This window comes from Sarcophilus harrisii, chromosome 2, assembly GCF_902635505.1.
Source record: "Sarcophilus harrisii chromosome 2, mSarHar1.11, whole genome shotgun sequence".
Lineage (NCBI taxonomy): Eukaryota > Metazoa > Chordata > Mammalia > Dasyuromorphia > Dasyuridae > Sarcophilus > Sarcophilus harrisii.
This window is the reverse complement of record NC_045427.1, coordinates 503,144,537-503,170,341: the sequence shown is the minus strand read 5'-3', so window position 1 is coordinate 503,170,341 and position 25,805 is coordinate 503,144,537. Positions and strand designations below refer to the sequence as shown.

The 25,805-nt window shown below is 35.8% G+C and overlaps 1 protein-coding gene across 1 annotated transcript in view; it reads right to left on the bottom strand.

The window, feature by feature from the left end:
- GLDN (gliomedin) overlaps positions 1 to 25,805 on the bottom strand; it is an 81,638-nt gene that overhangs the window by 39,407 nt on the left and 16,426 nt on the right. The window contains exon 2 of the mRNA XM_003755935.3: positions 5,635 to 5,686. Coding sequence (XP_003755983.2) covers positions 5,635 to 5,686 — 52 coding nt within the window. The remainder of the gene's footprint in view (positions 1 to 5,634; positions 5,687 to 25,805) is intronic.

Sequence of the window (25,805 nt, the reverse complement as noted above, 5' to 3'; positions counted from 1 at the left end):
TAGATGAGATCTGAGACCTCTTTTAGCTCTAAATGCACAATGATCTTATGATTTGTGTAGTACCTCCCAAGACTCTATCTAGCCCTAATTCCTGATTCTTGGGTAGTTTTTTCAAGTTTCTTTTTGCAGCTTCTACTTTTTGTTACTCAGGCTGCCCTCTGGCCCTTTGCAGGAGAGCTTAATTGTCTGCTTGGCAGCCCTCCAAAGGCTAAAGTCAACTATCTGGTCTTCTCTTCCTTAGGCTAAACATCCCAATTCTTTCAACTTAACATCGTATGGCATAGTTTCAAGTCTCCTTTCTATCTGGGTTACCCTGGAAGCTCTCCAGCGTGCTGACGTCCTTACTGGAGTGTGGCATTCAGAACTGCATCTCTTAGTCCAGCTGTTGTCTGACCTGGGCAGAACCCAGCAGAACTCTCGCCCCTTGCATTTCTAGACACTTCATGCATTCATGTAACTGGAGCCTGTGCCATAGACTAGACACATGTATTTGCCTTGAGGTGGACGTCATACTAACTTAAGTATTATCTCATCTCCATAGCAACCACTGATAGAGACCCAAGGGAAGGGAAAAGAGCAGGATCTGCATTCACAGCTACTGGGACACATCTAAGTTACAAAGACCTGCCTTGGGAAAGGTAATTTTTGGTTCAAAGTTTGGACTTACTCTCCTTCCCTAACTCTTGTCCCCAGATTTGGCCATTTCTTTGCTCATCATCAGTAACCTAACAAATGAATGTTGGATGTGTATTCAGAGAATCTGAATTTGAATGTCTGCTCGGAGAATGACTCCCAGTGTTAATTTAGGCAACTCCTTAACTTGGTCTGAAAATGAAGAGATTGGGCTCAACGGTCTCTCTCCTGGGTAATTGATTTTTCCTTCTGCGTTTGTGGCCTGACCCAGGTGAACCTGCTCAGGGCCACAACCCACAACTCCGGTTAATCGAATCCATGTCCATAACACACCTGGCTGTCAGACTCCCCCCCTCTGAAACTGCAGAACCTCGGTCAGTTCTGAGATATCCAGCACCCACACATCTCTCAAATTTGTACTTTGCCTAGCTAAGTTTTAATTATAGAGTGTTCCAAGGAAAATCAGGCCCATTTTCAAGAAAGAGCTGGCTTTTTAACAGCATTGAGGTGCCAAGTATTAACAACCTCAACCAATTTCCAGCAAAGATATGATTCCTCTTCCCCACCCCCTTGCACAATCACAATTCATCTCTAAGTGTTCTCAATAGCCTCATCACACAGCATTCACTGCTTAGCGCAGAAGCCATTTTATCATCATAAAATAAATTGGGAAAGGGTGAAAGAAACTGCTTTTCTCTTTTAGCAGCGATTTTATGCTTGTAATTTCACTTATCCACTCATTTCTTTAGTACCCATCATGGTCACATGCCAAGGCAGAAATGGAGACTATTCAAACCACAGAATCAAGAAACAAAAAGGAAAAACAGATATTTTCCCCCCAAAGATGTTTATTGTGCTGCCTAAAATTCCATTGTTTTGATCAATTAATATTTATTGAGTAGCCTCCACGATCAATCAATCTATAATCAGGAAACAGTTATTAAATGTCTACTATGTGCCAACAATTAGTAGGGCAGAATAAATTAAATGGTAAAAATACTAGTTTCTGATCCTGCTCAGTGAATCAACTACCCTGTCAAAGTGGAATGTAAGCTTCCTGACTATCTTTTTGCATTCTTTTATTTTTAAATAGTATTTTATCTTTCCAAATACATGCAAGGATAGTTTTCAACATTAACCTTTGCAAAACCTTGTGTTCCAAATTTTTCTCCTTTCCTCTGCCCTCCCCCCTTCTCTTTTGTATTTTTTAAAAAAATCTCTTTTGTATTCTTAAAGCAGTTATACCCAAAGTGTTGGACTGGGAGTCAGAGGAACTGATAAGCCCTAGTTTGATTGCTTATTAGCTGTGATATATCTATTATCTATTTAAACAAAATCACCTTCCTGAGCCTCAATTTCTTCAAATATAAGCTGAGAAGGCTTAACCTGATTGACTTTTAAGGTCAAACTTTCTTCTTTTTTAAGTTTATTTATTTTATTTTTAAGGTCAAACTTTTAAAGCTCTAAATGTATGATTCTAAGCCCTTAATAAAAGTGGGGAGAGCACTGGTCCTGGAATCAGGAAGACCTGAATTCAAATGTGATTAGTGTGACCCTAGGTAAGTAACTTTAAATGCCTTAAAAAAGAAAGCTTATTGATAAATTGAATATTTTTTTTACCTGTTTATCAGCCTGCCAAACCCTGAGTATTTTCAGGGTAAGGCAGATTTATCATGTAAACAATAATAGTAACCATACTTAAGCTCACGAGTGCTGTTAGTGGTATTTCTGTCACTTAAAGATGATCTTAACTCCAAAGTAAGTCCTAAAAGAAAAGGGCTTCTTTTGTACCCCTAATGTAATCAAACCAAGGCTTTGCAATTTCTATTCCCTTATCCACTACCAATTTATAGGTTTATAGGATGATAGATAATAAGAATTGGAAATGACCTCACAGGTTCTCAGAGTTCAATCCCTTTATTTTAAAGATTAGGGAACTCAGGCTAGAGTCACACAGTCACTAAATATTTCAGACAGAATTTGAACTCAGGTCTTCCTGATTCCAGTGATCTATCTGCTGTATCACTGTAGGTACATTGGGTCAAGATGGCAGCCTGATGAGCAGAAAGAAGTAGCTATCATCAGCAGGTAAAAATTATCCTTTCCCTTCCACAAAAACCCTAAGGCACATGTACATACAGACATTACTTCAGCCACTAAACATTAACATTTTTCTAGTATTGTAGGTGTATATAACATTTTGTATGTGGTGAATTCCTTTGAAAGTCAAATGAAGTCTATAGTTCTCTTTCAGAATTAGACATTTTTTCAAAAATCTGCAATTGAAAGAAATGGTAAATTCCACTTAGAGTTTAGTGAAGGTAAAGAAAGGGGTAGATAGAAAGAAAAGAAAGTATTTTTTCCCATCCAAATAATCATCTAAAATCCCTCTAAAATCCATCCATAGACCCTGGGGGGGTGGGGTTGATTTATGGATGCCTGGTTAAGAACTCTTGTTCTAGACTCTAAAAGGGATTATAAAAATGTTAATATAGAGTCTCTGTCCTTAAGAAATTCACAGTTTATGATGCTAAGTGAAGTGAGAAGAACCAAGAAAACCTTGTACCCAGTAATAACAAGATTATGTGATGATCAGCTCTGATGGGCTTGGCTCTTCTCAGCAATGCAGTGATCCAAGGCAATTCCAATAGACTTGGGATGGAAAATGCCATCCATATCCAGAGAGAGAACTATGGAGACTGAATGTGGATCAAATCATAGTATTTTTACCTTTATTCTTGTTGTTTTGTTTATTTGTTTTTTTTTCTCTCTTGAGTTTTTTCCCTTTTGATCTGTCCTTTTTTGTGTGTGCAGCGTGACGAATATGGACATATGTTTAGAAGGATTTCCCGTGTTTAATTTACGTCAGTTTGCTTGCTGTCTTGGACTGAGGGGACCAGAGGAGGGAGGGAGAAAAATTTGGAGCATAAGGTTTTGCAAAGGTGAATGGTGAAAATTATCTCTGTATGCATTTGGAAAAATAAAATACTATTTAAAAAAAAGAAATTCACAGTCAGGCTGGGGGAAAGAAGAAACAAAAATAAGATAATGTACAAAACATATTATGCAAGGAGAATATGATTAATGCTAAGAGAGAAGTATATACAGTGTCCTGGGAGTTCAGAGAAAGAATAAGGTACTTTTGCTGTAGAGATCAGTTAGGCCCACATAGAGAAAAATCTAGGGTTTGAATTGAACCTTGAAGGATGAGTAGAATCTGACTATTGTGGGGAGAAGTAAAGATAGAGGAAGGAGAAGGGATAATTATTCCATATAGTGGCAAAGGCTTTAGAGGCAGAAAAGTACAGATTGAGTTTGGAAGAACAAATAGTTTGAGTTTGGATGGAGCATTTGTCGTTGCTTAGTATTTTTCTTTTTTAATCACATGTGACTCTTTGTGACCCTTTTTTTTTTTTTTTTGATTTCTTGCCAAAGATATTGCAATGATTTACTGTTTCCTTCTCCAGCTCATTTTACAGATGAGAAAACTGAAGTTAACAGAGTTAAATGCATTTCCCATAGTCATACAGCTAGCAAGTATCTGGATTTGAAATCAGGTTTTCCTGACTCTAGATCCAGCATTCTATCTACTGTGCTACCTGGCTTCTCCAGGGATAGAACATAGGGTTTGTGAAAGGGTGCTTTGGGAGATAAGGGAGGATGGCTTTGGAGCCAGGCTATTCAAGGCCTTGAATGACAGACTAGGAAGTTTAGGCTTTATTTTGTATTCGCTGGCAATTATGGAATAAAAGGAATTAACTTCAGGACAACTAACCTGGCAATGGTTGATCGAAGGATTGGAACTGAGATAGACTGGAGTGAAAGAGTCCAGATAGGAGGCCCTTATAGTGGTTCAGATGAGATGTAATAAAAGAGGGTTTGTCCTACATGGTAGCAGTGGAAAGGGGATAGACAGAATAGATGCAAGAGATATTTGGGGGGTAGAAGCAGGAGGATTTGATAACTGAATAGATAATCACATTATTCACATTAGATATTATCTAATCATTATATAACTCTATCTTACATTTTTATAGTGCTTTAAAGTTCCTAATGTTTTCTTGTGTAATGGGTAATGCAGGTATCATTATATCCATTTTATAGGTGAAGAAACTGAATCCTGAAGACTTGCCCAGATAGTATCTGAAGCAGGACTTAAACCCAGTCTCCCTCACCCCAATTCCAGCACTCCCTTGACTACTGGTATTCATCTTTAAAGAGGTACTACTGAAGCTATGAGAATGAATGAGGTTATAAAGGGAGAATTCTGTATTTAAGGAACAGAAGAGAGGACAAAGGAATACAAAAAAGTCCATAAGAATGGAATGTCATCAGCTATAACCCCTATGACTCTTCCATCTCCCTTCTCCCAAGCTCGTGTTGCCTCTTTATGATCTCTCTTCCTATTTGACACTTTTCTTCATGTATATATTTAAGCCTAATTTGTGCAAAAATGAAGGGGAGCTAATCTAGAGTTTAAGTCGTTCCAGTTATATGAAGGGATGCCTTAGTCCTGGCACAGGCCTGACCACATGGCAGGCTATTAATAACTGGGTTTTGGGGTATTTTTTTATTGACCTGTTTCAATCTTGTAACATCAACCTTATACTTTTACTATTGTTTTATACACTGTGTGTACACAAATGATGTGCACTTTAATAGCTTAAAAGGCATTCTTCTTCCTGAGTGGGTAAACTCCAAAGCAAAAATCCCTGGCTTTGGTCAAATTATTGCAAGTTTCTCATTTATTATTAGACTTAGTGATCTCTTAATTCCTTAGTGATCTCTAAATTCCCTTGAAGTATACATTTCAATATCAATATTTTATAGTGACTACCCATATTAGAATCCCTCCCAATTAGACAATATCTCTTAAAGTAAACCAAAGTGTAATTTTTCAGAATGATTCTTTCTTTTTTTCTAGTAATAATTCTGACAAATTCTACTAGGATGTATTTTTAACATGTAAGACAGAACAGTGTACTGAATTTGCAAACATACCTGTTAAGCAGATCCCTTTGGTGCTATTACATAAATCCAACATCACCCGAACCTAAAAGTATAAAAAGAGTGAAATTAATCACTAAACACAATAGAATGAACATGGGACTGGAAAAACAGATTACAGGTTCTCTTTTTATTTTAAAGAGACTAACAAGCAGAAAGATATTAGAGAACATATCTGGCAATGTCAGTGGAATTTGCAAAGCTAAACACTGGGCAAAATGTGTGAACTTTTAAAAATCCTTAAAATAGCAGGCAGGAAAGATTTGTTATGGAGCTGAAGAAACAATCAACTTTTGCTTTTAAATTTCTACTGCACTCTCTTGGAATAAAGAATGCTGCCTGAAATCTTATTAAATCTGGACTTGTCATTGACAAAGAAACATGGTTTATTATAGTTGGAAGAGAACTTGGAGGTTATGTGATTCAGTCCCTCCATTTTACAACTGAGGAAACTGACTCTGGAGATGGAAAATATTTTATTGCATATTATATAATCAGCTGGTGCTGGAATCACTGATCCCATAGTCATAAAATCCAGCTGCAGCCTTCAAAGACACCGTACTTCTGTTAACAGAGTGGCTTGTAAATGGTTAAGTCAACTTTCAGTGGTACATGTTGGATCAGAAAGGGTTAACACTTAAACTGTGTATATTAGTGAAGGATTATAGTAGGTTAAGAAAGAATAAGATTTTATATTTGTAAGATTCATCAACAGGCTTGGATGCTCATACACGGGAAGAAAGGAATTCTATTTGTGACATGCTTAGATAAGGATCGTACATAACTTAGTTGAACTGAATCTAACAAGAATAATATTCTATCCCCAGTTCTGAGGCTTATGGAGTAATGGTGCCATGGAAAGAACAATGAAAATGGAATCAGAGAACTTGGATTTAAATATTGAATTTGCCACTTGTGTGACCTTGACCAAGTCATTTACTCTGTTTGAGGTTAGTTTTCTTATCTGCAGAATGAGTGGGTTCCAGTAGATGATGACTAAGGTCCTTTCTAGCTCTCAATCCATAATCCTATGTGTATTAGCTCATGTTATTCAGACTATTCATGAACTGCCTTCCTTTCTGCTACTCCATGACTATTGTGCCTTTTATGTGAGATGAGAATTTACCTATGCCAAGAAACCTTTGCTGATTAGCTCAGTTTCATCTTCATTAAGATTCTCTCTCTGTCTGTCTCTCTCCCCCTTTCCTGAATTTTCTTGAATACTTGTGTAACTTTGATTCCTCAAGACAGCATGAGAAGATGAACATACAAATGCAAGGGAGAAGCTAAGAAGAGCCTAAACCCAACTAGTGTAGCTTAGGTCTCCCCCTCCCCCTCCAATTAGTTAACTACTTTAGGGCAGCGAGGTGGCCCAGTGATTAGAATGCTAAGCCTAGAGTCAATAGGAACTGAGTTAAAATTTTGCCTTAGACACTTAATAAGCTGTGGGACCCTGGGCAAGTCACTTAATCTTGTTTGCCTCAATTTCTCATTTATAAAATGAGCTAGAAAAAGAAATGGCAAATCACTCCAGTATCTTAGCTAAGAAAACCCTACATGGGGTCATGGGACGTTGAACATGACAGAAATGACTCAAAAACAACAAAAAGTTACCTGCCTAAAACTACCACAGAAAAGTCAGATGTCACTTTAAAAGATTCTTCAGGGTGACCAAACTGTATAAACCTTTGGTTCAGCAATTCTGCTACAAAGTTTCCCAAAAAGATAATTTAAAAAGGGAAAAGAACGTACATGTGTAAAAATATTTATAGCAATGCTTGCTGTGGTGGCAAAATATGAGAAATTAAGAGGATGCCCATCAATGGGGAATGGCTGAACAAGCTGTGGTATATGAATGTAATGAATTACTATTGTGCTATAGAAATGATGAGCAGGCAGGATTTCCTAAAAACTTGGAAAGACTTACATGAACTGATGCAAAGTGAAATAAGCAGAACCAGGAAAACATTGTACACAGTCTCAGCAGCATTGTGTGATGATCAATTATGAATGACACAGCTCTTCTCAGCAACACAATGAATCAAGACAAGTACACATGACTCCTGAAGGACAATTCTCTCCATTTTTAGATAAAGAACTGGTGGAATCTGAATATAGAGTGAAGCATATTTTTTTAAATAGTCAATAATTATAGCAATCTAGTGTTTGAAAAACCCAAAGACCCCAACTTTTGGGATAAGAACTCACTATTTGACAAAAACTTTTGGGAAAATTGGAAATTAGTATGGCAGAAACTAGGCACTGACCCACACTTAACACCGTACACCAAGATAAGGTCAAAATGGATTCATGATTTAGGCATAAAGAATGAGATTATAAACAAATTAGAAGAACGCAGGATAGTTTACTTCTCAGATCTGTGGAGGAGAAAGGAATTTGTGACCAAAGAAGAACTAGAGATCATTATTGATCACAAAATAGAAAGTTTTGATTGTATCAAGTTAAAAAGCTTTTGTGCAAACAAAACTAATGCAGACAAGATTAGAAGGGAAGCAATAAACTGGGAAAACATCTTTACTGTCAAATGTTCTGATAAAGACCTCATTTCCAAAATATATAGAGAACTGACTCAAATTTATAAGAAATCAAGCCATTCTCCAATTGATAAATGGTCAAAGGATATGAACAGACAATTTTCAGATGATGAAATTGAAATTATTTCTACCCATATGAAAAGATGCTCCAAATCATTATTGATCAGAGAAATGCAAATTAAGACAATTCTGAGATACCACTACATACCTCTCAGATTGGCTAAGATGACAGGAAAAGATAATGATGAATGTTGGAAGGGATGTGGGGAAACTGGGACACTGATGCATTGTTAGTAGAATTGTGAATAGATCCAACCATTTTGGAGAGCAATTTGGAACTATGCTCAAAAAGTTATCAAACTGTGCATGCTCTTTGACCCAGCAGTGTTACAACTGGGGTTATATCCCAAAGAGATCTTAAAGAAGAATGCAAGAATGTTTGTGGCAGCCCTCTTTGTAGTGGCCAGAAACTGGAAACTGAGTGGATGCCCATCAATTGGAGAATGGCTGAATAAATTGTGGTATATGAATATTATGGAATATTACTGTTCTATAAAAAATGACCAACAGGATGATTTCAGAAAGGCCTGGAGAGACTTACATGAATTGATGCTAAGTGAAATGAGCAGAACCAGGAGATCATTATTTACTTCAACAACAATACTATATGGTGATCAATTCTGATGGAAGTGGCCCTCTTCAACAATGAAAGGATCCAAATCAATTCCAATTGATCAGTAATGAACAGAGCCAGCTACACCCAACGAAAGAACACTGAGAAACGAGTGTGGACCACAACATAGCATTTACACTCTTTCTGTTATTGTTTGCTTGCATTTTTGTTTTTCTTATCGGGCTATTTTTACCTCCTTTCTAAATCTGATTTTTCTTGTCTATCAAGACAATTGTATAAATATATATACATATATTGTATTTAACATATACTTTAACATATTTAACATGTATGGGACTACCTGCCATCTAGGGGAGGGGGTGGAGGGAAGGAGGGGAAAAGTTGGAACAGAAGTTTTTGCAAGAGTCAATGTTGAAAAATTACCCATGCATATGTTTTGTCAATAAAAAGCTATAATTTTCACTTGTTTTATTCTTTCTGATGTTTTTTTCCTTTTGATCCATTTCTTCTTTTACAACTGTGACTAATATGATAATATGTTTTACATAATAGCACATGTATAAACTGCCAAACTGTACCATTTTCAGAAGAGGGGAGGGGAAGAAGGAAAGGAGAAAAATTTGGAACCCAAAATCTTGTGAAAACGAATGCTAAAAATTTTCTTGACATGTAACTAGGGAAAAGATTATTTAAAAAAAGATTCTTCATATATTATCTATAGCTATTGAGGATAATAACAAAAGGTAATGGAATCTACCTGCTGCTTAATTCCAGGGCAAAATCAGTGAAATATATTGTAAGAGGGTGGAGATGAATGATGAATTCAAATTAGGTTAACTAACTTTTGTGTAGGAGAATTCATCTCTGCCAAGAAACCTTTGTCCACTAATCAATTCTACCTTCATTAAAATTATATCTTTATTTTTCTCCCTCAATTCTCTCACTTACTTAGGTATCCTAGAATCTTCAAGGAGTCTGTCATGATGACTTGTTAATGCAGGGCTTGTTAACAAATTAAATTATTGAATTTCACTAAGTCATAAGTTATTTCATAAGAACTTCAAAAGTGTTTAACATTTCTGCTTTCAACCTTTGGAAATTACAATTTTGCTTTTTAGGAAAACAGAACTGTGTCTTTGGACTAGGATTCAAATGGTAGCTGGAAAATGCAGAGAAATTTCATATTTGCTTTAAATCAGCAGATATGTATTAAGCTCCTCACAGTTTCTATCAACATAATTATTTTTGAGAAGTACTTTCTAATGATGGCCAGTTATGTATAACAATGTTAGTTATATTTCTACTTGGATTTTATTTAGGAAAAATGAACTAATTACTTTTCATGGATTTCAAAAACAATGTTTTTAATCTGTGTAAAGTTTAGCAGACAGATTTAACTTTTCACTTCTGCTTAAAATTATTAGTGTCTATTTCCTATTTTTAATTTCATCTCTCTCAAAGTAAACTGAGATGGCTTCCATAATCTGGTTACTGGATAGAATATTCATTATTTATTTATTTAAATTTTTTTTTATTATATTAACTTTTTATTGACAGAACCCATGCCAGGGTAATTTTTTTTTTACAATATTATCCCTTGCACTCGCTTCTGTTCTGATTTTTCCCTCCCACCCTCCACCCCCTCCCCCAGATGGCAAGTAGTCCTATATATGTTGAATATGTTGTAGTATATCCTAGATACAATATATATGTGCAGAACCAAACAGTTTTCTTGTTGCACAGGGTGAATTGGATTCAGAAGGTAAAAATAACCCGGGAAGAAAAACAAAAATGCAAACAGTTTACATTCATTTCCCAGTGTTTTTTCTTTGGGTGTAGCTGCTTCTGTCCATCATTGATCAATTGAAACTGAATTAGGTCTCTTTGTCAAAGAAATCCACTTCCATCAGAATACATCTTCATACAGTATCGTTGTTGACGTATATAATGATCTCTTGGTTCTGCTCATTTCACTTAGCATCAGTTCATGTAAGTCTCTCCAAGCCTCTCTGTATTCATCCTGCTTGGATAGAATATTCATGGCTGGTAAAATGCTGATTTTTGTTAGTTTTTACATAATTTTCATTTCCAAATATATTCTACCATCTCTTTTACTCTCAGAGAACCTTTCTTAATAACAAAGAATAAAGATGGGGAGAGAGGAAAAATAGTTTAACAAACTAATCACCATGTCAACAAAGTCTGATATTATGTTCTATATTTTTCATCTCTTGTCTTCTTTAAAGGAGGAAGATGCATTCTCATATTTCTTCTTAGAATTTCACAATGTTCAATTTTGACAGTTCTGTTTATGTATTTCCCCCCATCTTTGTTGCTATAGTTCTTGTCTATGTTATTTTTTGCATCTGTTCATTTACATCTTTTTTGCTTCCCTGTTCATTATTTTTTTAGAGTGCAGTAATATTCTATTATATTTGGGTATCATTTGTTTAACCATTCTCCAATTATAGGGCATTTGCTTTGTTTCTAGTTTTTCTGGTAGAAAGTGCTACTTCTATAAATGTCTTCTTGTAAATGAAGCATTTCTTTTTATCATTGACCTCTTTAGAGTAGAAATTCTACCAGGAGGGTCTCCATATTAAGAATAATTGCTATTCATGTTCACTCTTTTTCTTGTTGTTTGCTTGCATTTTATTATGCTTCTCGTTTTTTCTTGTGTGGCATGATAATTGTACAAATATGTATACATATATTGGATTTAACATATATTTCTACCATGTTTAACATATATTGGACTACTTGCCATCTAAGAGAGGGCATGGGGACAGGAGGGGAAAATTGGAACACAGGAATTTGCAAGGGCTAATATTGAAGAATTGTCCATGCATATGTTTTGAAAAATAAAAAGCTTTAATTAAAAAAATGGCTATTTTATTCACTTTCTTGGCCTAATTCCAAATTATCTTGTAATATGATTAAACTAATTCACAAATCAACAAAACTCTAAAAAAGCTCAAGGGAGCAGTCTATCATAGTAAAGGGACTAAAATTCCTCTAGGTCTTTTCATTTTTAGAAGGATGGATAAGATTATAGAAATCATTGTCCTTAAGAGTTTTTTATTCATCATTAGTTAAGTAGTCATTTCAGGTAACCTGAACATTCCATTCCCTGGAGTTTTCAGTTAATGATGAAAATAGTCCATTATGAAAACACTTGTTCTCTGATTAATAAAAAACAATGGATTACTTTTCTCCCATCTTCTCTGACTGATACAAACATTAGGTTAGGGTTCACTAATTTTATGTCAAACAGTGTATTGTGGTGATACTATAGCAGCATACTATAAGAAAAGGGTCTCAAATGGAAAGTCAGTACAGCATATGGATTGTTGGATTTAGAATCAGGAAAATTAAGTTCAAATCCTGCCTATGTCACCCAAGCAAATAAACTTTCAGCCTCAGTTTTCTAACCCATAAAATGGGAATATTAAATAGCACCTACTTTCCAGGTTTGTGAGAATCAAATCAAATACTTTATTATGTTTAATATAAATTTATTTATATTATACAAATATTATATTGAAACTATTCCATAGATATTAGTTATTATTATTTGGAAGATCTGGGTTCAAATTCCTCCCCATGTATGCAACTATGGGATAGATCAGTTAATGCTTCTGAATCTCAGTTTCCTCATCAGCAAAATGAGAGTGTTGGGTTAGATCATTCATTCTTAATTCTCCAAATTCTATAAAATCCTATTTTACTGTAACAATTAACATTGCTTTCTTAATATATCAACCTATGGAATGAATAACGTATTATTAGCCAAACGAGGAAAGTGAATTGTTCAGTCATAGGGAGCTCTGGAGACAGGATTCAAACTCAGGTCTTCTCGCACAAAATCCAGTGATTTTTTTCAACTACATTCTGCTTCTTCTTCTATTGTAGGTGGTCATAGAACCATAGAGTTATTAAATCTGGAAAGGACCTTAGAGATCTTTCAATCCAATCTCCTCAATTTATAGACAAAAATACTGAGGGTCTACTTTCCCAGGGTCATACAATATTTGGGGCAGGACTCCAACCCAGGTCTTCCTCAATTCAATATAGAAGGAATCAGATCTAAGGATCTGAGAGCGGGGGCATTTTCTTTAGCAAGATTTTTAATAGTGGAAAACTTCTCCCTCCAGTTCTGCTCCTGATTCTTCAGGAGGCTGGAAAAAATACAGCTCTCAGGATTTTTAGATCATGTAGTTCAAACTTCCATTTTATTGATGAGGAAACTGAGGCTAAGACAGGGGAAGTAACCTGCCATATTCAAGATCAAGGATTTTTTATTCAGTCATTTTTCTGTTGTTTCCAACTCTTCATGGCCCTATTTGGGGCTTTCTTGGCCGAGATACTGGAATGATCTGTCATGTTCTTCTTCAGTTTATTTTATAGATGAGGAAACTGAGGCAATTAGGGGTCCAGGATCACAGAGCTAGGAAGTGTCTGATACTAGAGTTAAACTCAAAAAGTCTTCTAGACTCTGTGCCCGATCCTGGATCCACTATACTACCTGACTGCCCCAGGGAATGACTATCTTATTAACTCATGCATTCTCCAGGCATTAGTGTTAGGCATATGTCAGATGCTCTGTAAGGTAACTGTTTAGTTGATTTCAATATATCAACCATTTCATGCAGTCTTATGTTGAGCCCATCCTGCAGATACCATCCACAAATTATGTAACTCTGTGGAGGGGATTAAATGACTAAAGACCTTGGGAGTTGTTTCTTTTTCTTCCCAGATCTCAGAGAAGTTCATGCAAGAGCAGAACTAGAATAGGTTTGGAAGATTTGTATAGTGGAAGACGCTTTCCTCCAGTTCTGCTCCTGCACTCTTTGGTGAGATGCCCGCAGGGTCTTCAGTCTTCACCTCAAGGCCGAAACCCAAGCTAGGACAATTGCACAAGCATAAAACTCACATTATGACCCTGGTGTAGCTCTTTCCAATGTCACCTAGAGCTTTTCAAGACGTCTGAATACCGTGACATTATAAGACTCCCCTTTCCTTTTCTTCCCCTTCTAACTCACATTGCTGCTTTCATATTCATTTTTCTAGAAAATAACAACAAAACCCAAAACAACCTGAATACACGGTAGGTAGCAAAGTGCCAAGGAAAGTGCCAAGGAAATTTGAAGTCAGGTTTGATACTTGGTACTTCAGTTACTACTTGTACAACCTTGCACAAAACATTTAACTTTTCTGAGTCTCAGGAAACTCATTTGGAGGAAAATGTGAGGCTGATGACTTTGCAAAGCTCTGCTTCACTTAAATCCAATACACTTGCAAGTCATCCTCCTAATGTCATTGATCCTCCTCAAGAATGAAAGATTAAGGGGAAGCTAGGTGACGCAGTGGATAGAGCACCACCCCTGAAGTCAGAAGGACCTGAGTTCAAATATGATCTCAGACACTTAATACTTCTTGGCTTGTGTGATCCTGGGCAAGTCATTTAACCCCAATTGCCTCAGCAAGGATCAATAATATCAACAACAACAAACTCATCTGAAAAAACCGAGGGAGCTGTCCTGTAGGTCCTTTAAGATGTCAAAAAAAAATTTCTCTTAAGCTCTAAATCTATGATCTTATTGTTAACTCCTGTCATTCCCCCCCCCCCCCTTTCAAATCTACAACAGTTTATGCATTGCTATCAGCGTAAATTCCAAGCCCTAAATTATCTTCTAACACACTACTCATTCCCCAGGCCCACTCCATCCTCATATGCCCTTCCTTTCCATGTTAAACATTTTGCTGCAGATAGTGTGCCAGGTGAACAGAACTATAAACAGGCAACTGGGGCACTCAGGGCAAGGAAAGCAAAATGAGTCTGAACAAGAGGAAATTCTTTTCCAAACCAATTTCACTGGAAGGGGTAAAAGACTTAAGCACACAAGGCATTATCAGAGGGACACAAAAATTCTGCAACATTGACTTATGTGGGTAGATTGCCATATACCCCTACAGAGTTGGAGAGAAGTGGAGGAGGGGCTAAGAGACAGGACCTGCCTGGACCAGAGAGAAGGTCTCCTGGGTGCAGCTGCTGCTGCTGGTAGCTGTTGGGAGTTGATCAGTGGAATAGATTAGGTTCAAGGGATAAAACAGTCAACAAATATAGCAACCTAGTCTTTGACAAACCCAAAGATCCCAGCTTTTGGGATAAGAACTTACTGTTTGATAAAAATTGCTGGGAAAATTGGAAACTAATATGGCAGAAACTAGGCATTGATCCATACTTAACGCCGTACACCAAGATAAGGTCAAAATGGGTTCATGACCTAGGCATAAAGAATGAAATTATTAATAAATTAGAGGAACACAGGATAGTTTACCTCTCAGACCTGTGGAAGGGGAAGGTCTTTATGACCAAAGCAGAACTAGAGATCATTAGTGATCACAAAATAGAAAATTTCGATTATACCAAACTGAAAAGTTTTTGTACAAACAAAACTAATGCAGACAAGATTAGAAGGAAGCAATAAACTGGGAAAATATTTTTACAGTCAAAGGTTCTGATAAAGGCCTCATTTCCAAAATATATGAGAATTAACTCTAATTTATAAAAATCAAGCCATTCTCAATTGAAAAATGGTCAAAGGATATGAACAGACAATTCTCAGATGAAGAAATTGAAACTATTTCTAGTCATATGAAAAGATGCTCCAAGTCATTATTAATCAGAGAAATGCAAATTAAGACAACTCTAAGATACCACTACACACCTGTCAGATTGGCTAAAATGACAGGAAAAATAATGATGATTGTTGGGGGATGCAGGAAAACTGGGACATTGATGCATTGTTGGTGGAGTTGTGAACGAATCCAACCATTTTGGAGAGTAGTTTGGAACTATGCTCAAAAAGTTATCAAACTGTGCATACCCTTTGATCCAGCAGTGTTACTACTGGGCTTATATCCCAAAGAGATTATAAAGAAGGGAAAGGGACCTGTGTGTGCACGAATGTTTGTGGCAGCCCTTTTTGTAGTGGCTAAAAACTGGAAACTGAATAGATGTCCGTCAGTTGGAGAATGGCTGAATAAATTGTGGTATATGAATATTATGGAATATTACTGTTCTGTAAGAAATGACCAACAGGATAATTTCAGAAAGGCCTGGAGAGACTTACACGAACTGATGCTGAGTGAAATGAGCAGGACCAGGAGATCATTATATACTTCAACAACAATACTATATGATGACCAGTTCTGATGGACCAGGCCATCCTCAGCAACGAGATCAACCAAATCATTTCCAATGGAGCAGTAATGAACTGAACCAGCTACGCCCAGAGAAAGAACTCTGGGAGATGACCAAAAACCATTACATTGAATTCCCAATCCCTATATTTATGCCCACCTGCATTTTTGATTTCCTTCACAAGCTAATTGTACAATATTTCAGAGTCTGATTCTTTTTGTACAGCAAAATAATGTTTTGGTCATGTATACTTATTGTGTATCTAATTTATATTTTAATATATTTAACATCTACTGGTCATCCTGCCATCTAGGGAGGGGTGGGATAAGAGGTGAAAAATTGGAACAAGAGGTTTGGCAATTGTTAATGCTGTAAAGTTACCCATGCATATATCCTGTAAATAAAAGGCTATTAAATTTAAAAAAAAAAGAAAAAAAAAAAGAAAGTTCTGTTAAAATCCTACCTCTGACACAAGCTGACTGGCTGGCTCTGGGTAAGACCCTTCCCTTTTAGTGTGTCAGGCAACTCAATAAATAAACTATAAATTGCAGGACAGATGCTAATCTTCATTGTCAGAGGAACTTTCCTCACTGGGAGTTCTCTATCTCAATGAAATCTCAGGTCTTATTTAAAAAGACATTTCTTGTCACTAGAGTAAGCTAAATTGTCTTCTTGAGGTTGAAGAAATACACATACTCGCAGTATACACAGAAATTCAGCATGCTGGGGATCTAGTTATATCTTTGCCACTAAGGCCAAAAGTACAACTCTGATCTCAATGAAGTACAAAGTAGCTCTTAAGTTTTCCCAAAACTTCCTCACTCTTACATATCTTTAAAAAATAATCACGAACTAGAAAAATCACTAACCCGCATAAACATTTTCATATTCAGGTTATATAGTATATATGGCCAGAAAAAGATAATTATATATGAATCATGAGTTTTATTATATTATTTGTTTTTTAAAAAATAAATTTTTAATAGAATGTGGTAAGAATGCTTTGCTAATCTGTATCTCTTTCTGAACTTCTTCCTGCTCTATGCATTAATGTACCAATCTTCTCATAGCATCTTCAACAATTTGTTGACAATCTGATGGAGCTGAGATGAAATCTCAGTGTTGTTTTTGATTGAATTTTTCTTATGAGTGGTCATTTGGAACACTTTTTGTTTTGGTTGTTGACAACTTAGATGTCTTCTCTTGAGAACTACTCATTCATATCTTTTTTTGTTTATCTATTAAGGACATTCTCTCACTCTTATATATTTGTACAAATATGTGTATGTATAGATGACCTTTATCAAAGAAATTTTCTAAAAGCTTTTTTTTCTGTTAACTACTTTCCTCTAAGTTCAACTGCACTAATTTTGTGCAAAATTTTCAATTTTATGCAATCAAAAGTATCTATCCTATTTCTTGTGATTCTCTTTATCCTTTATTTGGTCATGAATTCTTCCCCTATCCATGGTGGGAAAAGGCACCTCTTTCCATTCTCTTCTAGTCTTTTCCTCATATACATTCTTAAATAGTCTCTACTCTTTGATCTCAACCTTCAAGAAGGCTCCCCACTAAAGTTTCTCTGGGGAGGAAAGGTATAGTTTAATAATAAAACATCCACTTAATTCACAAATTCTGGAGGACCTTCATTTTTTAACATGACTTTTCATTTTATATAGATATGCATGGATTTCCTCTGAATGGACTATTCCTCAAAGGAAAGAATTTTCCAGTGAAATAAAAAAGGTAACCTATCTTTCAACAGAGAAAATCCCCCAGAACTTCTCCCTCATTTGGTATTGCTTAGAGAGAAAAATAATATATTTGTTTCACTTTAGGAGATAAAGTGCCCAATAAAAATAGATAAGGACTGAAGTTCAGCATAGGGAATTCCTGGATGAAGATGCTTTTTATCAGTGGATATCTATCAGTACCTTCTTTGGCCGATGTTGATGTTACAAAATATTTGCTTTTACTTTTATGGGAACCTCAGAATATGATAAAAATATGGTCTCTAAGTTTTTGAAGAATTATAAATGAGCATCACTCATTTTCTTTAATTAAAAATGGAGAGGTACAGGGTGGGTGAGAACAGACTACGACATGAACATGACATGAGAAAACTGAGTACTAATTATACTGGATGAACTCTAAAAATTTTTCCATTAGAGAACAAGAGGAAGATCTTCAACATATTGGATGGGCATCTATGATGAACTTAGAGGAAGATGTGGAGAAGAGTGACATGGAATGGGTAAGTATGGATGTATTGCTATCTGCATCATTGAAGGAAACCTCCAAATTGATGACATCACAGATCCATTATAGTGCATGAGTAAAATATTCAATAGAGAAAGTTAAAATCTGAGATTAGGGAAAAAAGTTGATGTGTTACTTGCTAAACCACTGGCTAATTTCTTGTTAGGTTATAAAGAGTAAGGATACTCAATTATAGCCATATGAAAAAATGCTCTAAATCACTATTGATTAGATAAAGCAAATTAAAGCAACTGTGATCTTATACTTATCAGATTGACTAAGATGACAGGAAAAGATAATGAAAAATATTGGAGAGTATGTGGGAAAACTGGAACACTAATGCATTCTTGGTGGAATTGTGAAATGATCCAGCCATTCTGTAGGGCAATTTGGAACTATGCCCAACAAAGCTATAAAACTGTATATACTCTTTGATTCAGCTGTGACACAATCATGTCTGTATTCCAAAAAGATCATTAAATAGGGAAAAAAAGAATGTTGAAAATTTTATCTACTTTTTTTTGGTGAGGTAGTTGGGGTTAAATAACTTGCCTAAGGGTCACACAGCTAGAAAAAGTGCTAAGTGTCTGAAGCTGGATTTGAACTCATGTCCCCCTGACTTCAGGGCTGATGCTCTATCCACTATGCCATCTAGCTGCCTCCAAAACTGTGTTTGCATATAACTGGAAAAATGAAATATTGTTAAATGGAGGGAAAAAAAGTGTAAGGGCAACAACATGCAGGGAGGGAATTTCCTTTTGGTGAATATAGCAACTGCATATAGCTGGGTAATTCCAACTCTGATCCCTGGGGAGAAATTCTCTCCAAAACAGGACAAATACTAAGGACTCTGAAATCATGTGCCCAGATTGCTCTTCTTTGTTTTAAAGCACAAGTGTAGCATCCTTCAGTTTCCAAGGGGTGAATTGAGTTCATTCAAAATAGAAATTGAAAACGATAGATGCACAGGTAAATTGAGTACTTGCTTGCCACAGAATCCATAGCCAAGCAATCAAATACTGTCAGTTCTCTAGCCAGAGGCTATGACATCAGCCTCTACCCTTTGGGCTATCAAATATCAGTCTATCAAATTTCCTAAAAGTGGTTCCCATGACCACATTTATTGTTTAAAAAAAGAATATTGTTAATTTTATTTGTCATTATCAGCATCTGATAAGTAAGTAAATTAGATCACAAGTCTGGAGATGGAAAAGTTCTTAGAGATCTTAAATTTAGTTCTACCTCCTTTTTCCAGATGAGGAAAATTAGTTGTTTTGAACAGGATTGCTCTTCCTTTCCCCCTTCAGTCCTGTAACATGTGACTGCACAAGAGTGCAGCAGTGTTTTTCCATAAGAAACTTGTTAACCAGGTACTGAAAACTGTCAGCTTTTAGTAATATTGAAGAGCAAATTGATGTTAGAAGCGTAATTAGTATTGAACAAGTCAGGGCTTGTTCTAGGACACCAACATGCAGGGAGGAAACTTCCTTTCACTGGTGATGACCACCCCTGCCCTGAGCCCTGACCTGCTACATACACTTCCCATGGAGGTGGGAACTAGACCAGCACGTCTCCCTGTATGACTGCCCTTTGGTTAGATTATGTAGTCTTTATTACAGTCCTTGCCTCCAGCCCCAGCTCAACTGCTTTTGTCCCAGGTAAAACATTTCTGGTTATATCTTTTTGACTAGTGCTGTTTTTGGTAAAAAAAGAAGAAGCAGAGTACAAATTATGAAATTATGGAATGATCTGGCCACTCCATGGTGTAATAGTTAAATTCTGGTGGAACCTGCAAAATAACATTTAGAATAGCTTAGTGCAGTGGATAAAGCATAAGGCCAGAGTCAGGAAGATCTGAATTCAACTGTGGCCTCAGACACTTACTAGCTATGTGACAAGTCACTTGACTCTATTTGCCTCAGTTTCCTCATCTATAAAATGATCTAGAGAAGAAAATGGCAAACTACCTCAGTATCTTTACCAAGAAAACCCCTAATAATGGGGCCACGAAGAGTGAGACGTGACTGAATGACAAGTAGAATGATAGAAAAAAATTAAATCCTCTGTAGAAAAAAGACTAATTCAATATTTTCAGTCATCTTAAGAATCAACTATGTATCTGTGCTACAGATTCTATCAATTTTGAACAAAATTCAATAATTGGCTATGAAGATATTGATTCTTCCTCTTTCTCCCTCACTTCCCCTTCAGTAATTCAAGCCAATGATGCTAGATTACATTCAGCCAAACTTCAAGGCAAGGGGCAGGATGCAGAAAATGAAACAACAAAAAATACATAAAAAGAAAATAAACCTTGATTAACCTTTTAATCTTATGTTCAGAAATAATTGGGAGAATACCTTCTAGAGAAGAAAAAGTTTCCTCATGCTATAGTGGCAGAGCAGGGTATTATATAGGCAGGGTAGAGCAATGGATAAAAACCCAGCCTTAGTGTCAGGAAGACATGGATTCAAAACCTCCCTCAGGTACATATTGGCTGTATTATCCTGAATAATTCACTTACTTCCCCATGTCCAAGTAACTCTAATTCTATTCACTGCATAGATACTAAATTGCATGGGTTGAAGGAATTCCTTTTATACCTGAAAAATGAAAAATAATATCAAACAACAAAAATGAGCTTTCATTATTTGATCTTTCAATTTCTTATATGTGCTTCATATTACAAATTTTTGCTATTTCAGTAAGGTAAGAGTTAACCACATCCAAGGAAAAATTCTTCTAGGCAATTTCTGCTTTAAAAGCTTGCTTTGTGATGAAAATTATGACATCCAGTGGCATAGGAACAAAGAAATTGGACACACCTTTTCCTGGTAACGCTGAATTTGGAGGAGACAAAGTTAGGGACTGAATAGCAGTCATTTTGGCTGAGCAAATTAAAGATCTTTTTTGCATCTTAAATCCTTGAAGTCTGGTCTACAGGACTTCCTGTTTTGTAGTTGGTTATGTGGTTTTTGGCTGTTCAAAATCTTCCAACTGTACTGTCTTCAATTCAGCCTGAGATTTTACTTCAGTTTTAATGTGTCTCTACTAATAATTGCAAACGTTTATTTATACAGCACTTTAAGCAAAGATGCTAAGCAATTTTATTGTTCAGTCACTTTTCTTTGTGATCCCATTTGGAGTTTTCTTAGCAAAAATACTGGAGTGGTTTGCCATTTCCTTTTCCAGGTCATTTTACAAATGAGAAAACTGAAGCAGAGAGAAGTTACCTGCCTAGAGTCACACAGCTAGGATGTAAGGCCAGATTTGAACTCAGAAGGATAAGGCTACCTGATTCCAGATAAAGCATGCTATACATTGTGCTGCATTTTATCTTAAAGATAAAGGAAAATTTCAGCAGGCAGAGGTGGAGAGTATGTATTCCAGGCATGAGAATGGAGTGCACTAATGTTTGGTGTTATAAATGTACAGATCAGATAGTAGTTAAATCTGGCTAGAATGGAGAGTAAGTCAAGAGGAAGGTTGGAAAGGTAAGTTGGGGAGCTTTAAATGCCAGGAAAAGGAATTTTATTTTACTTGCTTGAAGGCAATAAGCAGTCTCTTTGAGCAAGTGAGCAGCATGATTAGACTTATGCATTTGGAATTTTAAAAATTATTAATTTATTGTCTCTACATCCTCCACACACATTTCCCTACCCAGTAAGCTTTCTTTTATTAAGAAAGAATAAAAAAGAATTTTAAAAATGGCTCTATAAAAGTCAATAACAAATCAACTGAATCTGATGGTTGGTTGAATACAATATTCCATACTAATTGTCCACAACTTTACAAGGAAGAGAATGAAATTTATTTTTTCACTACTTAAGGAAATTACTTTGACTTTTCTGTGAAGGATGTATATTGAAGTAGACAGGGGTTGGTAACAAGGAGCATCATCAGTAGAATATTACAATAGTTTAGATAAGAGAGGAGATAGATGCAACAGATGCTGCTGGGCATGCATTACTTAGATCAAATTGCTTCTCTTCTCATTGGAAAGGAAGAGGAGAGAGAGAGAGAATTTGGAACTCAAAAAATTTTTAAAATGAATATTAAGAATTATTTTTATACATAATGGGAAAATAAAATAGAAAATAAATATATATTTTGAAAAGATGTTGTAGGGGGAATAGAATTAATAGCATTTGGCAACTGATTGGACTATGGGGTCTGAAAGATCAAGGAATCCACGATTTTGAGTCAGGGTACTAAGGTGATGGTGATGCCATTAATAGAAATGGAGAAACTGGAAGGAGCAGTAGGCTTTGGTGAAGAGAGTGGAGGTGGCAAAATTAAGTTCATGTTAGACATACTGTTTTTGAGGTATCCATAGGACATCCACATGGAGGTACCTAGCTGGAGATATGAGCTGGAACTCAGAGATTGTAGTTGAATATACAGATATAGTATCACCTGTATAGAGGAGACAATTGGCATCATGGGAAGGGGTGAAATCTAGGAGAGACAACAGAATCAAAAGAGAAGACCTTCATGATTCTCCTAAGAGATTCCAAAGAAGGGGGAAAGCTAATGAAATTTATTTCCACAGAATTCCCAAAAACCTGCCTAACAAGAATTGTCACTTGTTCTAAAAGAGTTATTTATGAGACTATTTTCAAGGATTTCAGGTTTCAGCTGTGTTATTCAGGTCAGCTTTCACAATGCTTAGATTAATTGAATCTTAGAGTTAGAGTGGACCTGGGAAATCACATAAGTAGTAGGAATCGAGGTTGTGATTCTTCATATACCTAAATGTAGGGTAATTAACAATATACAATTGTTATATAACATTAACAATAAATAAAATTCTAACTGCAGAACTGATGCTCTTTCTGTCGTATTGTACTGCTTCTTAGAAGCTAAGGATGACTGATAGAAAAAAAATAAAAATTCTAAGAAATTCTGCATTTTTAACACTTTGATATGTCAGTGGATCTGTGATTGAATTGGTAGAAGTACTCTCTTCAATAAATGTAGTCTGTAAACCATTTATGTTACTCTATTCTGGGCAATGCTTGTTCATATCTTCCTACCAAATTCCCATAGAACTCCACCCAATATGTTGGGAGCTTTTCTCTAGATTTCTTGACAAAGAATGGGAACCAGTGGGACAATCCATTGAGTGGATGACTTAATGATTATCCTTTGTTCTTGTTATGTGACATTTACTTTTTCCTCTAGTTATTCATTCCTCTGATGACATCAAATATTGAAAGATATATTGGTTGCATTTAGAGGATAAGTTCTTTCTCTATTGTAGATTTTGGCCATTCCTTAGTATAAGGAGCCAATGAAAGCACTTCTTTTGAGGACATAATTCTTTTTATTACACATTTTTATATATATTCATGTGAAATCATAGACATGTGTTATTTGGAAAATGTACAGTTTATTGTCATATAGTAGAAATGAGAGCATGTATAGCTATATAAAAGTTTTTCCTTCTCTGTATTCAAATCATTATTAAAATCCACAATATGGCAAATATGGACAATTGTTAATTTCTTGTCTTTTGGCAAATGATCATGTCTATATTTTTCAATTTGCATATTCAATTTATATATATACTTTCCATAAAGTCCTTGAGGGCAGGTACTGTATTTATCTTTTCTTTTTATCTCTAGTGCCTAGCATGATGCTTTATATACAAGAAATACTTAATAAATTCTTCTGGCTTAGAAGAAGGACAAGGACAGAGTCTGTGGGACACTGACATTTAGGGTTGGGGATTTATTTGAAAAGGAGTGATCAGATGAGTAGGAGGAGAACTAGGAGAAAAAAGAGCCATTGAGGTTAAAAGAGGAAAAAGTATCTGGAGTAAATAGTGTAAAATGATGCAGAAAGACCCAAGAAAAGAACAACAACAAAAAAAGTGAAACCAAAGATCATGTAATTATAATGATCAAATTTCATCCCAGAGAAGAGTTGAGAAAATGCATCCCACTCCTTTCTTTGCAGGAGTGAGTAATTGGGTATGGAATATTGCATATACTGTCAAATGTGCTTGATGAGTTGGTTTAATTTGATGAACTACCTTTTCTTTTCTTTTCTTTTTCTTTTCCTTCCTTTCCTTTTGTTTTGTTTTGTTTTTCTTGTTTAAAGAGACAATGTGTGAAAGTGTCTATTCAGAGAGCTGGTCACAAAGCCAGGAAGACCTGGGTTTAAAACCAGTACTTGATATATATTAACTATGTGAAACCTAGGCAAGACACTAAACCTCTTAATGTTTCAGGCTTAATGCCTGAGACTGTAAAGCTTCAGAGAGGGAATTTGTTCATTTGAGAATTTCTTATACAAATGAAATAATTTGTATAAGAGCCCAGTCTCTATCTTAATGAGAGATGCCTCACTTGATAAAGGATGGGAGAAGGTTATATATGGAAATGGAGATGTGAAAACAAACAAAAATATTCAATATAAATTAAAAGAAAAAGGAAGGCAAAGGAGGATAAGGACTGAGAAATAAGGGCTCATCAGGAAATTAGAAAGGAAGGAAGGAAGGAAAAGGAAGAAAGGAAAAAAGAAAAAAAGAATTTTAATATATTATTGAGGGTCCAATTTAGTTCAGTTTGATTGAGTTTTGGTTAGATAACAAAAAACATTTGGTGGACCTTGTTAGTACAGTTCTGTGTTTCTTCCAGGATGTCTTACCATTATTCTTCCAAGCCATTTGCCAGAAATCTTAGAGTAAGTCACTTGTGGTTCTTTCTTGGAAATATTTCTTTTAACTGTCCCTTCTCTAATCCTACTTCTATCACCCTAATCTAGAATTGAATAGGAAAGAACTGGTCTTTCTCTGGTCTAATCATCTCATTTTATAGATGAGGAAACTGCCACTCAGAGATAGTCCTACCAATTATTTATCTCCTAATTTACCATCTGTGTGAATTTAACCTATCTAGCCTCAGTCTTCTCATCTGTAAAATGCCAGTATTATTCTAGACGGCCTTTAATGTTTCAGAACTTAAACCTATGGTGCTATGAACTCACCTTCCCCTCATTATTCTTATACACATAGCCTGCCAAAACTATGATTGGCATAGGTTCTATTTCTAGGGAGACTCCCAATTCAATATTTCCATGGGGTTCTTATGCAAAATTGAGTGATACAAGTCAGCTTTTTCAAACAAAGGGAGTCTAAGCATCCTCTGGAAAAGTGGACAATTGAAGTTCTACATCGGGACTAAAGAACTAGATCCTAGATTCCATGGTGACCCTATCAAAGTAAAGCATCCCATCTCATGTAACCCAAACAGTCTTCCCATCTCTACTTAACAATGGAAACAGAATAACAAGCAATGGCAAGTTTCTACTTTCTTATCTAACATATTTAAAAACTTATCGCACACTTCTGGACAACAATATATATACTTTTAAAATTCTTTTTGGGCAAGAAAACTCCCACTGGTATAAGTGAAAAGAAATGATTAAAGATTTAAATTTTGACATTGAATCTTATAAAGGGACTACCTGTCCAAAGATGGTGGGACATGAGACAGTAGCAGAA